Source organism: Caretta caretta, chromosome 4, assembly GCF_965140235.1.
Source record: "Caretta caretta isolate rCarCar2 chromosome 4, rCarCar1.hap1, whole genome shotgun sequence".
Classification (NCBI taxonomy): domain Eukaryota; kingdom Metazoa; phylum Chordata; order Testudines; family Cheloniidae; genus Caretta; species Caretta caretta.
Window position 1 is genome coordinate 102600716 of NC_134209.1, and position 14531 is coordinate 102615246.

General features: G+C 43.6%; 1 protein-coding gene and 1 long non-coding RNA gene across 4 annotated transcripts in view; one reads left to right on the plus strand and one right to left on the minus strand.

Annotated features, from left to right (window-relative positions):
• LOC125635945 (uncharacterized) overlaps nucleotides 1-14531 on the plus strand; it is a 68822-nt gene that overhangs the window by 1446 nt on the left and 52845 nt on the right. The window lies entirely within an intron of this gene.
• On the minus strand, nucleotides 56-5369 carry SLC10A4 (solute carrier family 10 member 4). The gene is made up of 3 exons (XM_048848376.2): nucleotides 4771-5369; nucleotides 3461-3671; nucleotides 56-1105 (listed from the first exon to the last, which is right to left on the minus strand). The coding sequence occupies exons 1-3, from the start codon at nucleotides 5214-5216 to the stop codon at nucleotides 590-592; spliced, it is 1173 nt and encodes a 390-aa protein (XP_048704333.2). The 5' UTR covers nucleotides 5217-5369; the 3' UTR covers nucleotides 56-589.

Sequence of the window (14531 nt, forward strand, 5' to 3'; positions counted from 1 at the left end):
TTACCTTCCCTGCAGATAAATCGCTGCTAGATACATCTCCAGATAAACTAGACCGTTACTTGCACTTCCTTTTAATTTTTAGTTATCTTTGGAGGGATTTTAATTGGTGACTAATACAGCGTTAATTCATCTTTTCCACGCATTTATAATCAGAACAATCAACAGGATTTTTTTACAACTAATAGGATGCATGAAATTGAACGACACTTTACAAATATTATCTAATTTGCTCCTTTGTTCACACCATTGATACACAAATTAACCCTTTCCTACAAAATGCTTCGTTGGTTTCTGGTATCGGTCCCTGCCTTACTTAATTCACCAAAGAGCGTCTTCCTATGAAGATGTAAATGTATCTCGTTGCATCACATTGATTTTTGTACATATAAGGCTATATGTTTGAGGAAATATTCGCAACTGGCACAATAATAAACGTATGGTCATCTTATACACTGGGAGTAGTTCGGTTGATTATCGAGGCTGGTCAGTACCCCAGCTGCCTGTTTTACTCGCTCCGAAAACATATTGCAAATACCATATACTATTAGTAATTCAAGCGTCCCCTTCTGTTGCTCTGACTGTTGTCCATCTACAGTGCAGTTTGTGCAGTCTCCATCAGAATAGAATTGTGTTCCTCTGTAGTCACCGTGCCGTATGAGGTGTCTGCCATTTCCTCCTCTTTCAGTTTCTTGTAAGAAATATCTGTGTCTTCATCTTCATTTAGGGGATCTTGTTTATAGGTATCTCTTCCGTACATCTTGTACACTAACACAAAAAGTCCTGCTTCTGCAGCCTGGAAAAGTGCATAAAGCAAGGGAAACATATACATACTTCCTATGAGATGTGGTGGAAAGGTTAGTTTTAGTATAGCCGTGCAGAGCTGGACATTTTGACATCCTGTTTCCAAAGACACTGTCCTCTTGCAATGAGGTGGCAGGTGAAATAAAGTAGCTAAGCCATATCCTGAGGCATAGCCTGCTAAGGGCATCAAGAGTGCTACTATGTAGACGGACGCAGGGATACTTGCCAGCAGCTCAGGTCCCAACATAGTGCCAGTCAGAATGAAAAGAAGCACCAAAGTCACTAAAAGGGACCACAAGGAAACCTAGCAATAATGAATAATCACAATCAGATATGTCAGAGAAAAAAGAAGGGAAAACTTACATTAGAGTTGTTTAAAAGCAAATTAATTACATACACAAATATTAAAATAGTATAACAAGGAAAGAATTTAAACTATATATTTGTTTTAAAAATCAGCACATTTTATTGCAGCTGTTAAGCGGAAGCTTTTCCTTATATGAATAGTGAACAGACAAAATGTGATTGAAGGACATTGAAAAGACCGCTCTGCTTAATCCCAAATGCTCTTGAGTTTGTCATACCTTTAGCATTTCTAACATAGAGCTTCTTTTAAACTATTCACTGATGGACAGATTCTGCTACCCTTTCTTACCTTGGACCTGATCCAAAATTTCAGTGGGCTTTGAATCAGGCCCAAGGTGAATAAGGGTGGAAGAAATCCGTTTCTTAATTAGTTTTTAACAGTATAACTTGTCTGAGATACTTTCTCAGAAAGACAGTAACAATCTGTATTAATGTGTGTAAATTTTCATTTAAAAAAGAAAATGAAGCTAAGTCTTATTTTTGCTATAATACTTCAAAATATTACCTTAAAAGGGTAAATTGGATAAACTATTTAAAGAAATTTCATCTTGCCTAACAATGTGTATGTCAAGTTTAAACCTAAAGGAGATATAAACTATCCAAACTGACAGTTAAAAAGGATGGTACCAGTTCTGAGATAAGGTCTGATCCCATTGAATTAAATGGCAGTGATATAATTTACTTTAATTGATGCAAGATTGGGCCTAGAGTTTGGGTCTTTTTAGTTTAGTGTATTCTGTGCATGCTGCAGCCATTGTTTGATTTTTGCAGTATTGTGTGTGCTGAGTGCCTTTGCTTTACCTTTGAGCATGTTTTGCTTGAAAGTTTACCTTAAGTTTTAACTTCCATATTTTGTTTAACAGAAATATTCATTTCACAATTATTGCTTTCAACATAAATACATGTTTAAAGACTTTTGTGATAGTACTTCAGTCAGGTAATTATGTTTAGTAGTTTCACTTTTCTATCCCCATGAATTCCCTTTCCTGAAACCTTTCTCTTCCCCTTCCTTGCAGGTAATGTTAGCTAAAGATAATAGGATTGTACATTTCTGTTGTTCAGTGAGACCTTTTTTTTTTTTTAGTTGTCCTCATCCTTCCCTAAAACACTGGGTGAAATCCTGGTACCTTTGTTTATTTTGTTGAACCTTCGAAATTATTTTCAAATAACATGCACATAAATGTACTTTAATGTTATTTTTCTTATTGACTGCCATACAAATTGCTTGTATGCTGAAGGTTTAGTTAGAAATATAGAAATTGGTGGTGCCACAATTGATGAAAAATGCTTATTGAAAATTTGTATATTTCCAAACAAAGAAATAACTTAGAAAACAATAACTGTTGTTATCTTTTTGTTTTAATTTTTCCAAATTAAGGTAGTTGTTCCTGTTACTATTTTTGTGAGGAATTTACTGATTTTATTGCATGTGGGACTGAAGCTACTAGTTTTAATGTGGATATAGTACCTGATTATATTTATAACATTATTTATTTAAAGCACATGCTTAGCAATGTTATCTGATAATTAGAAATATACTGAGCATTTCTTTTGTGATTTGATCTGCTCTTGTTGCATCGAAGAAATGGCATTGTCTACCTTACCTTTTATTTAATGTTACTGTAGGGAAATAGTGATTCATCCTTTGGTCTTTGTGAGGGAGCAATTTTGTTTTTTAACAAAACGTTACTTGTAGTCAACTCTAATCCTGCCTATAACTGTTTTACAGAAATCAGTCACCCACCGGCAGTATTTTATTACTAGTTGACCACAATGGGCGCTTATACTTCCTCTTTGGAAAACAGAGAGAGAGAGAGAGATTATGTTTAGAATTCAGAACAAGTCCTGAGGGTTTACACGCGTTTATGTGATGAGCCTTAATCCTATGATTTGAGTGATATCAGTACAATACAGGGAAGTGCTCAGTTTCTACACTGACATGCTGTCCTGATGAAAACAGATACCATGCACGCTGCTCTTAATGCTGGCTCCTCTACTCTTTGGAGTACTCACGAGGTAGGGCAATATTTATATGGATTGGCAAGCTTGACCCGTCTCTTTATTGTAGATCTGTTAAATCTTCCCCCATGTGCATCTTTTCTTATCCTTTAACTAGACCATGTGCACTCTATATCCTAAAGCAGCAGCGCCTATGGTGCGGCTCCCAGAAGCAAAGCCCTTCCCCACACCCCTATGACCACCCTAGCGAGAAGGAGCTCCCAGAGGCCTGCTCTCGAGTGGTGCTCAGCGCCTCTGTGTATGTAGAAGCGGGACCCGGCGCAGCTGTTGTTACCTTGAGCAAGAGGTCGGCGACCCTTGCGTACTTATAGCGGATGAAAACTCCTGCGCCGATGGGGAGCAAAGTGCTGCATAGGGTCAGACTCACGGCCCCCAGGGGCAACAGCTGCACCAGAGGCGTGTTGATCCAGGCGCGGCTGTATATCCACAGGCACAGAGGCATCAGCAGCAGGGCCAGCAGGGTGGATGAGGCGGTCATGATAATACTGCAGGAGGGAGGGGACAGAACAACAGGCGGCGGGTCAGCATGAGCCGCTCTTCCATCAGCTGCTGGGGTGGGGGGAACAGTACCTCCTCGGGCTCCAGTAAGAGCTGGCGGTACAAATCCATTTCGTGTAACGAGCCACAAACCTATTGTACAAAACCCTTCTCTAGGAGCTCGGACAAGAGTCGCCCAGGGCGCAAGTAGCTGTTTGATTGCAAGAATTTCCCTTCAGTTACCGAGCAGATTGGATATTGGCCAGAATATGGTTTTTAGGAAGGGGAGGGGTATTGCCAGCTGTGTTTTTTGTGAAAAGAAAATTATATTTTTGCATGTAAAACCTGCATGCCGTGGCGTGTCTTGGAGCACAAACAGATAATAATCAGCATGGGTTGGGCTCCCCCCATCTCCCAAAGCCAGCGCGGGAGACAGCGCAAGAGCTCAACTTCTTTTTGTCCCCCCAAAATTCCCCTGATGAGATCCTGAAACCGGCTCCTCTGTCCCGGTACCCACAGGCTGCGCCCCGGAACAGGGGCACCAAAAGGCTGGCACAGACCTGATTATAAAATAGCAAATATTTCAAACAGCCCTAAACCGGAGAGTCCTCCCGCAGCACTCACCGTCCACACCCACCCCCTCCCCGGCACATCCACCTCCCCGCACTGCTAGTGACCCCCGGCCCATCCACATTGCCCCTTCCTCCCCCCCCACCCCCTCCCCGGCACATCCACCCCCCCGCACTGCTAGTGACCCCCGGCCCATCCACATTGCCCCTTCCTCCCCCCCCACCCCCTCCCCGGCACATCCACCCCCCCGCACTGCTAGTGACCCCCGGCCCATCCACATTGCCCCTTCCTCCCACCCCACCCCCTCCCCGGCACATCCACCCCCCCGCACTGCTAGTGACCCCCGGCCCATCCACATTGCCCCTTCCTCCCCCCCCCCCACCGGCACACCGAGGCCCCCGGCTGCCGCCCTCTCACAGCGGGGTTCGGACCGCGTTCTGCGGGTCCTTTCCTCCGCCAAGGAGCGACGCCTGCCCCGCCGGAGAGGGAGATGAGCCGGGCGCGCCGCGGCGGCAGCGGCCCCGGCCGGCTGGGTACCTGAGGTTCATGTCTCCGTCGACCAGCAGGGACATGATGTTGGAGAGGTTCCCCCCGGGGCAGCAGCCGCACAGCAGCACGGCCACTGCTGCCACCTCGTCCAGGGCGAAGAGCAGCGCCAGCAGGAAGGCCAGCAGGGGCATGAGCAGAAACTGGCAGAGCAGCGCCAGCAGCACCCCCACCGGCCGCCGCAGCTGCCCCCCGAGCTGGCTCAGCTCCACGGTGCAGCCCAAGCCCAGCATGGTGGTGCACAGCGCCAGCCCCACGAACACGCTCAAACCCTGGTTCAGAGGGGTGTCCCAGAACGGGGGGCTGCCCCCCGGCCCCCTGCCTGCCTGCGGCACCCGGCTGGAGGGGCTGGGGCTGCCGCTGCTGCTGTTCTCGGGCTCCGGGGAGAGCGAAGCGAAGGGGGAAAGAGTCCCGTTCTCCACCCAGGAGCTGTCCATGGCTGTGCACTGTGTGTGCGCGCCTGGCAGTCAGCAGCTGAGCATCTAGTCAGAAGCTGCCAGGTCCCTATCGCCTGCCCAAGCGCTGGAGGAGCCGGGAGGCCCCACAAGGTGGGGACTGATAGGCAGTGAAGAGGCTGAGGAGACTGTCAGTCAGTCACTGGGCTGAAGCACCGGCACGTCTTAGCCCTCCTCAGACCCTTCCTCCCCACCCCCTAAACACCTCCACTTACAGCCAAGCACAACAGCCCTCATTCACACACACTGAATTAATCTGCCCTACACAATAGAGCACCTACAGCTAGACACACTGCATCCAGTATACTCACACTACATTAGGTTCCCTCTGTCTCTTACACAAGAATGCTTGCTTTTTTGTATCCAGTGTGTCTTGTGTCTGCTTTATATAGGGTGCATTCAGTCACACACTTAACCCACAGGCATAGACAGACATCCTGTTAAGAAGCTACTCCAGGCAGGGCCCATGTCTTCCTTTGTGTCTGTCATGGTGCCATGCTCCATGTCAGCAGTCAACCAATAATAAAAAATGTTTTATTGCAGGTCTAGTGGAAAAACAAACACAAACCCCTTGCTATGATTATTTTGTCTGGTAGTCTCTTGTGAAAGACCATAATGCTTGAAAAGAGAAGCAAGTGGTATCCACTGGGTCACCTTTGTCCACTATTTTCTCCCCCCCAAAGAAGTCTAACAAATATTTTCAACTGATAAAGGCTTGACAGGAGACTTTTGGAGGGATGGACTATGAGCAGACACATTTCAGTTTCACTCCAAGCATGCTCATGACAAAAACAACAACAGTCTACCGTTAAATATTAATATTAATATTATTTTCTGATTTTTGGTGGTTAATCTGGCTCAGCATCCTAAAGCAAAATGAGCTGATCATCACAGTGTCCTCCTAAGTGAGCAACGTCAGCTTTACCTTTGATACATTCAAGGAAGGTCCAAGGTCATTCCCACTAATGGAAAGAGTGTACTTGAGTAAAAGCTGTGGCATGGGTGAGGAATGATGAAAAGCTCTTTAGCCAGGTCAAATTAGAGCCACTTTCTGCTGATGCTGGGCTTCAATAATGAGCAAAGAACAAACTGTGTTTAACCAAGAAACTATGTGAATTAATTAATAGCAATAAATCACACGGTTTTCTGCTGCTGCATGGATCTAGATAGGGGTGATCACTCTCCCTCTTGCTTTCCAAACTGGAGCCTCACAATGTAATTTTCAGAATAACCCTGGAATCTATAGAGTAGAGATGAATACTATACAGATTTTATGATGTTATTCTTGATTTGCCTAGAGGAGAGACCCTTGCTAGACACTCCAAAAAATCTGTTAGTAAAAGTGGTCTATATGATATGCAAGTGACAGCGCACCAGCCAGAAGGTGACAGAGGCCTATCCTGTCCATTCCATTTAAGTGGATGAAGGTTTCTAAATGTAGTGGGTGAAATTCTGGGCCCACTGAAATCAATGGGAGTTTTGGCATCGATCTCGATGGGTATGTCTATACTGTAATAGAAGACCCATGGCACAGCCATGGCTGGCCCGGGTCAGCTGGTTCAGGCCAGTTGCAGGTCTTTAATTGCTGTGTAGACAAACCCAGTGGGGCCAGGATTTCATCAGTATGTGAGGATCTCTCTTACCCATCACTCAAGCAATGTATACAGGAAAAACCTAATTTTCCAAAGTTGTTCTAATTTACTGGCGTCAGATGGGTTTTAAAATGGTGTTTAAAAATTGCCACCTTTCTCATATCTTATTTTTTAATATTTATTCATTATGTTATGTTGTCTGTTTCTTTAAAAAACAGAATGCCATATTAAAAGACAAATAGGACTTGGGAGACAAGGACATGCAGGAAAGGAGAGAAGAGGAGCCTCTGTGGGTGGTCTGGGCTGTGGTGCTTCATGCTTTGTCGAGTGCCACGCAGGGCCTCAGGGATAAGGATTCTTCCGCTACACAAAAGGCTTGGACGTGCCACTGTCCATGCTTCATGTTGTGGTTCTCTGGTGGGACCAGCTGCCTCCGAGTTTGGCCTATCACATGAGGTGCCCTCTCCTTTGTTGCCTTTTGTTTTTAAATTTAGTGCACTACTGTGTTGTGCACTATGGGGTGTCTCAGATCAAACCTCATAATGCATAACATGGTGGGGCACAAAATTCCAACACAAGAATGGATAGAGGGCAGCTAGAGCCAGGTCCCAAGCTACTTAAATCCCCACTGCCTGTGCCATCTGGTCCTAAGCTTCTCCAGCAATAGTCTTCACCTCCACCCACCCCAAGTCTGTGCATCTTAAATTCTCTTGGGCCCTGGGCCCCTTTCCACCCAGGATATTGTTCCACAGCTAGTTGGAATCTGTCCCTAGTCTGTCATTGAATGAGTCTTCCAGGACATCCAAGTCCTGGAGCCTCCTGTGAAATTTCCTTAGAGTTCTGTCTGCCAGTCCAAAACTGTTAAAAGAGTACCTCCACAAAAATTGAAAACCCAAAGTAAAATGGGAGTCTAACTGAGCCTTACATTCCAAAATTTCAGATTGCACTACTTGTCTCAGTGGAGACATTCACTGCTCTTAAAGAAGCACACAGCTAGGCCTACAACAAACCCCTAATATTCCAGCAGACACTATTAGTGATCCAATAGAAGCAATAGAGTACCATCCATTTGTTAAATCCATAATTACCAAATTATGGGATAAATGTAAATGTTTTTCAGATTTGGTATACCACCAGGGGACAAAGTAATGGATACAGTGTAGTAACTTGGCCATTCAGTAATACCATTGTGAATGGTTTTATTCTATTTTCTTTTCCTGGTCATTTAGTTGAAGATAGGATAGGGAGAGAGGATGAGTCGTATCATAGGTGTTAAACAGACAGCTACAACCTAGTCCAGACAGTGATTTATTTTGTTGGTAAAACAAGGCAATATATGCTTTTAGATGGGACAACACTGAAGTGCAGTGTTTGGTTGGCCTCGAGAGCCAACAGAATTGTTTGAAACTAAATAATTTGCAAATCTACTTGTACTGAAAAATGTTTACAGTGTGTTTAGATTGCTCACAAATTTAGTATATACTGTGTCTTTCTCATTTTTACCCTTATATACTCACACCACATTCTTTCCTCACTTATTATACCTCTATTTTTTTAGTAACCCATTATATAGTTTCTCTTCTGGCACCTATGAACAGAATATAAGTTACACAAAGAGCAAAAGCAGGCTGGTTATCAAGTAGGCAGTGAAGAGAGCAGAAGAGAACTGCCCTTCTTATCTATGAACATGACTCCTAAAACCAGGCATGTTCACAGAAAGATATTTTTGCATCAATTATAGTGCAATCCACTTACAGTGAACTTGGATATAATGACGACTCTGTTAACAGCGAAGAAGAATGAAAATCTCAAATTGTTTCAGTGCCTTACATTGTGTTGATTCCAGTTACTGAGAACTTCAGCTTATGGAAAAAACATGATGTAGCTGTAAGAGGGTTCTGGTGTATTGTAACAAATAAACACAAGATATTTCTTAAAATTTATACGAGCTACTTAAGAACTAAGATTCAAATTGAATTCTGGTTTAAACAGGAGCAGTACCATTGACTTCCATGTAGATAAACCGAGTTACTTAGGCCAGATCTGAATTTAACTTCTTGTGTTTTATTAATTCCCTATACAGTCAGCATTGGCACCGTATGTAGCAACTGAAAAGTATTCTTATACCTAGAAGGTACAGTAAGGCCTATCCAGCCTTTGTACTTTCTGTTTGGCGTAGTCTCTTTAAATTGCTTCAGGGTTTCATATTATGTTACCACAACAACTGTATTAGTATGTAAGCTAGATACATGAATTATCCATTTTCTTTCAGGGGAGAAAATGACACTGACTGACCTCTTTTACAGGGAGTGACAAATTGGTCATCCGACCCTAAAAAACATTGGTAAATGTTCTCTAAATGGATATGTGGTTTTTAAACCAATTCTTATAAACTGGAAAAAATCCAATTTGAAAATTGTGGGGCAAAATGGTGCCCTGGAAATACTTTCTTGTAAATTTAGTGTTATAAAGTAGGTGCAGTTTTTTATAAGTGGCACTGACCATGGGCAGCTGGTGAACCGGCTGTTGTGGGAGGTTAGCCCTGGCCCCTTCCCTTCTGCCCGAGGCCCTTCTGCTCCCCCTCCACTTCTGCCCCCCTCACTTGCAGGAGCCCAGAGCACTCCCTCCTGTGGCCCTGGCCCTACCCCGAGCCACCCGAGCGCCCCCAGCCCTGGAGCACTGGGCGGCAGTGCGGTCCCAGTGCCCCAGACCTCAGCCCCTGAGCACCGGGTGGGTGGGTGGGTGGCACAGCTGCAGCGCCCCCAGCCCCTGAGCAACCTCCAGCCCTGGAGCACCGGAGAGCCGAGTGGGGTGGTTCCAGCACCGCAAGCGGCAGCCAACCTGGACCACAGAGGAACTGCAGGAGGGGTTCGGGGGTAGAGCATTGACAGGGCTATGCCAGGCTGTTTGGGGAGGCACAGCCTCCCATGGCCTATGATACCTGTCAGCCATGGTACTGACTGCATTTTTCTTTAGTGAGGTTTGAATTCTATAGCAGAATGTAAATGACATAAATCCACTTTATAACACCATCCATGGTATTGAAATTTTTCAGGCATTAGGAAGTATGTGTCTTTTCTTAATGTAACTTGAAACAAAGATACAGAGCCTTGATACCAGAGAAAGGAGAGCCTTTTAATGAAGGCTGAGTATACCACCAGAAACATGCTAAACAAGCTTTGCCAGTTACTCAGATATTAGCATATTGTATTAACAAGTGAGAGACCTGGGTGAAAGGGTCTTTGGGTCACTTGATTCTCACACTGGACCGTGAAAGCATCTTATGTGTTCCAGGAACAACACAAAATTTTGGTTGTTGCGCATATGCCACCAGGTTTCCACTTTACATTTAAATATGGACATTCTTGGAAATTGGGTTTTACCCCTGAGTTTTTGGACTTAACTTTTGTTCAACACCTGTCACATGGTTGTGGCAGGGCTTGGTTGTGGTGGCCGTCAGTGAGGTGTACACAGGAGAGTGTTGGCAAGAGGGGTTCTTAGGGTTTCTTACATCACCATAGTATCTAAACACTTAGTTACTATGATGACAAAAACTATAGAAAACCCTAAAATAGATAGCTGGAGAGGGGATGAGAAAGCAAAGGATGCCCACTTTCCCCTTACCACCTTTCTGCTATTTCAGCTTGAAAACTAGGACATGTTAAAGAGCATGTAGGTGAGAGAAAACTGTACTTTCCTAACTCTCTAGTCCCTTTTCAGTTTCCTCCAACTATCTAACCTCTTTATTGTATTTTCTGCCAGAATCTGCAGGTGGTGGGGAAGCTGAGCTGCTATAGGCTGTCAGCATTGACCACTCAGTAATTCTCTGACTCCATGTGGATCTGATGCGACATGTTAGAGTGGGCTGGTTTATAGTCTCATGCTGGAGGTTGGGAGAGAAGGTCTTGACAGGTGACAAGCCTGTGGGGGATGAGTCCTTGAGAGACATCTGCATTCTGTTAGCTTGTTGTCACTTTTACCTGTTCTGCTGGGGATGACTTCTTCAGGAGGTGGTGTTCTTTACAAACACTGGGACAAAACACAGTTGTCAGGCTGACATCACAAGGGCTATGAAAACAGTCATTCCCAGTTTTCAGCCACACATGGTCAGTCTTCAGATATTTTAAGTTAATTTCTATTTAGTTCTAAATAGAAATAAAATTCAAAATCAAGACAATGTAAGAAATAGAATTGGAAGTCTTGCACCCTGAAAAACTATTTTTCATTCTATCCAAAAACTTTGGTAGGACTCTTAAACAAACATATTCCATAAGTGGGCATCACACTCATTAAAGATCCTACATTGGAAATATAATCTCATACACTTAAATTGGGTTTCTGCTAATTGCCCTTATCAACCAATAAACCCTCTTTTGTATGTAAACATCTCTTGTTCGCTTACTCTGTTTTGTTGGGACATATGCTTTTCTCTGCTATGTGGAGAGTACCAAAATGCACCAAAATTGGGGGTTGGGCTCTGAGAGTTTAAGGGACCTGGAGCCCAGTGGTGGGGAGGGAGATGAGCCGTAGAACCACTGTTCCCTATCACATGCTTCCCTGTTGTCTGGGCAGAATTCTGTTTGCTGTGAAAACTTATCCACATGATGCTGGTTGCCAGACTAGCAGTAAATCTCCGTACACAGCTGCAAGCCACACCTGAGGTAGAGTTTTGCTTTATCTAGAAAGTGAGCTGTGCTGCCATAGGAAAGAGGAAGCCCAGTGTGCTATGCAGAGGCCCGGCCTCCTGTAGATATACTGAAATCTTCATTGTTAGGGGAATAAACATATTGGGACAAAACTCCATGAGTAGAAACCTACAGTTTCCAGTCCCCTACATGGTAGAACCTGTGTAGAGATAGCATGTGTCCCGTTATTATTTGTGGCTTTAGCCTATATTATCTTTTTGAGTATGAGATTACTCTTCTGGTTTACCGGAAGGCAGAATACAGTGTAGCAGAACACATGTTGCTGAAGGAAAACTGTTTTGGGTATTCTTTCATGATTGCCTCTGTAGCTGGTGGTGCTTTCCTTTCATGAATTATAAATCTATTTGATTCATGCCCCTCTCTCACAGACAGCAGTGTGAGAAGTGACTTTACTTTGCATTGCCATCTAGCCCAGTGTTTCTCAAACTTTTGTATTGGTGACCCCTTTCATACAGCAAACCTATGAGTGCGCCCCCCCCTAAATTAAAAACACTTTTTTTTATTTAACGCTTATAAATGCTGGAGGCAAAGCAGGATTTGGGGGTGGAGGCTGACAGCTCGCAACCCCCCATGTAATAACCTGTGACCCCCTGAGAGGTCACTACCCCCAGTTTGAGAACCCCGATCTAGCCCAAACTGACAATGAATGGTGAACACAAAGTGTCAGTTATTATCAATTTGACACTTTACAACTTGTGCATCAGACTCAAACAGCTAGAGTTTTAATTTGTTATTTTTGATGTAACGGAGCATATTCTGACCCTTAGGTACTTACAGAGGGTTAGCAATACTGAAGTCAAATACGTTAATCTGGATTTACACTGATGTAATTAAAATCAGAATGTAGCCCAGAATAAGACAGAATAAGAATCTGTACTTGAGACAGGCTGAGGTACTAAAACCTGGAGCTGTGCAATTAAATAGCACAAATTATTCCTAAAATAGCCTCCTATTGCTCACATAAAACAGGTGCTGCTCAAATACATAGGAAGACATGGCCCCTGCCCCAAAGAGTGTACACTCTAAAAGGCAAAAACAGACAGAGAGTTGGGGAAAGAGATATAACAGAGAAGCAAAGTGATCAGGGTGATAAGAGACACATTCTTGGTTAATTCCATGCCTTTTCTCCTTAAATAACGTATCCGCAACTGTCCACCACTAAGCAAACTGGCTACATCTTAATTCCTCTCTCCCCCCAAACTTCTCTTCTTGCCCGTCTCCATTACTACTGTCAATTCCATAGTTCTCTGAGCCCAAAGGCTTCCAACCTATGCGTATTTTTTTTAGTCCTCTTTCTTCTCCCCTTATATTGAGTCTGCAGTTTAATCCTGCTGGCTCTTCCTATATAAATCTAAAAAATCTGTCTGTTTTTCTTATCCCACCACCAATACCCTAATCCAGAGACCTAATTGCACATACAACCACTGGAGGGGGAAAGCAGGACACCAGTACACTATCCCAGTATTTTACTGTTAACATTTCTGCAACACAGCTTCAAAATATACATTCTTGCTACCTGCAACCCTTTTAATAGTTGCACTGCTGCCTGATTGTCTCCAGAACTGCGACCTTCTCCTTTCTGGAGTCCCATCTCGCCCTTCTTCATCCAAAATGCTGCTGCTACAGAAATCATCCACTTAGCTTGTTTTCCCAACCAACCCTAGCTCATCCTCAAATCCCTTTGTTGACTTCCCCTTGCCTCCATCCTCAAACTCAAGCTCCTTGTCCTCTCTTTCGAACTCACGCAATCTGGCTTTCCCAAAACTCCTTCTCCTCTTCCCTTCCCTCTCTCACTGTGTCCAGGTGGCAAGAATAACCATCCCTTCATATTCTTCCCCCTCTCTCCTCTCCCAGGCTCACTTCAACATCATCTCTTTTCCTGAAACTCTCATCTCTTACCCAATCCACCATGCCTCTGTCCTCTTCTCCTTCAATTTCCTCTCACAAACTGCACCTCTTCCAACAGACCTATCTGACTCTGGTCTGTCCTTATTTCCCCCTACAGAGAAATGTCCTGATGTTCATAAGCTTTAGATACAATTTAATTATTAAGGTTGTGGGAGAAAGGGAAAACTTGAGACACAACTTGTATAACTAAAAAGGGTTTTAACGTCTCTGCTTAGCCACATTGTCCCTTCCTTTGTTTGTACATTGTCTATTTAGACTGTAAACTCTTTACGGCAGGGATCTTGCTGTCCTGCCTTGCTATACAGCACCTAGTATTCTGCTGGTGCTATACAAGTAATAAATAGTAGAAATAATAATTAATGTACATCCACTGCTCAGTGTTTTTCTTTATGATGAAGACCATTAATCAACAAATGAGAACATTGTGATCCAAGTGCCAGTGTTCCAACATGTTATAATTTAGCCTCAGATGCTTAGAACTGCATAATCCTCCTTCCAAGTCTATAGCCAAATTCCCATTGAATTAATTGGGAGCAGCATTGAGCCTGTAGGATTTTAATGCCTTATGTTTCCACAACTTTAAAAAATGAAATAAAGAAGTATGTCAGGAATCAGCACAGGGTGAAAAAGCCTCTGCTCCAGGAAGTGAATCTATCTGGCTTCAGGGTGGGATATAGAATACTCCTACACTTTAGTTGCTAGATGACAAATGTTGAGACAGTTGTACCTTTAGCATTGTATTAACTGTTATTAGTAATATGTACTCAAAGGCTACATCAAGGATATTTTTCAGAAATTAAGAAGTAGCTTGGGGGAGTTAGGAATTCATGTTGCCCTTTAAAAAAAATCTCAGATGTTTGATGTTGGAGCTGTTTAAATCAACTTTAATAGAAATAACAGCAGCTTTAAAACTATCTTCTCTGATAGCTTTTGATCTAATCCATAATCTAGAGCCAAGTTATCAACCGGATAAGGATGAAAATTCTTCATAAAATAAATGAGGTAATGAGCAATGCCTCTCTCAGTCCAGGAGAACCAAAAAAAATAGAGTTACATTCAGTCAGCCTCATCTCTCTTCACATCACTGTCTG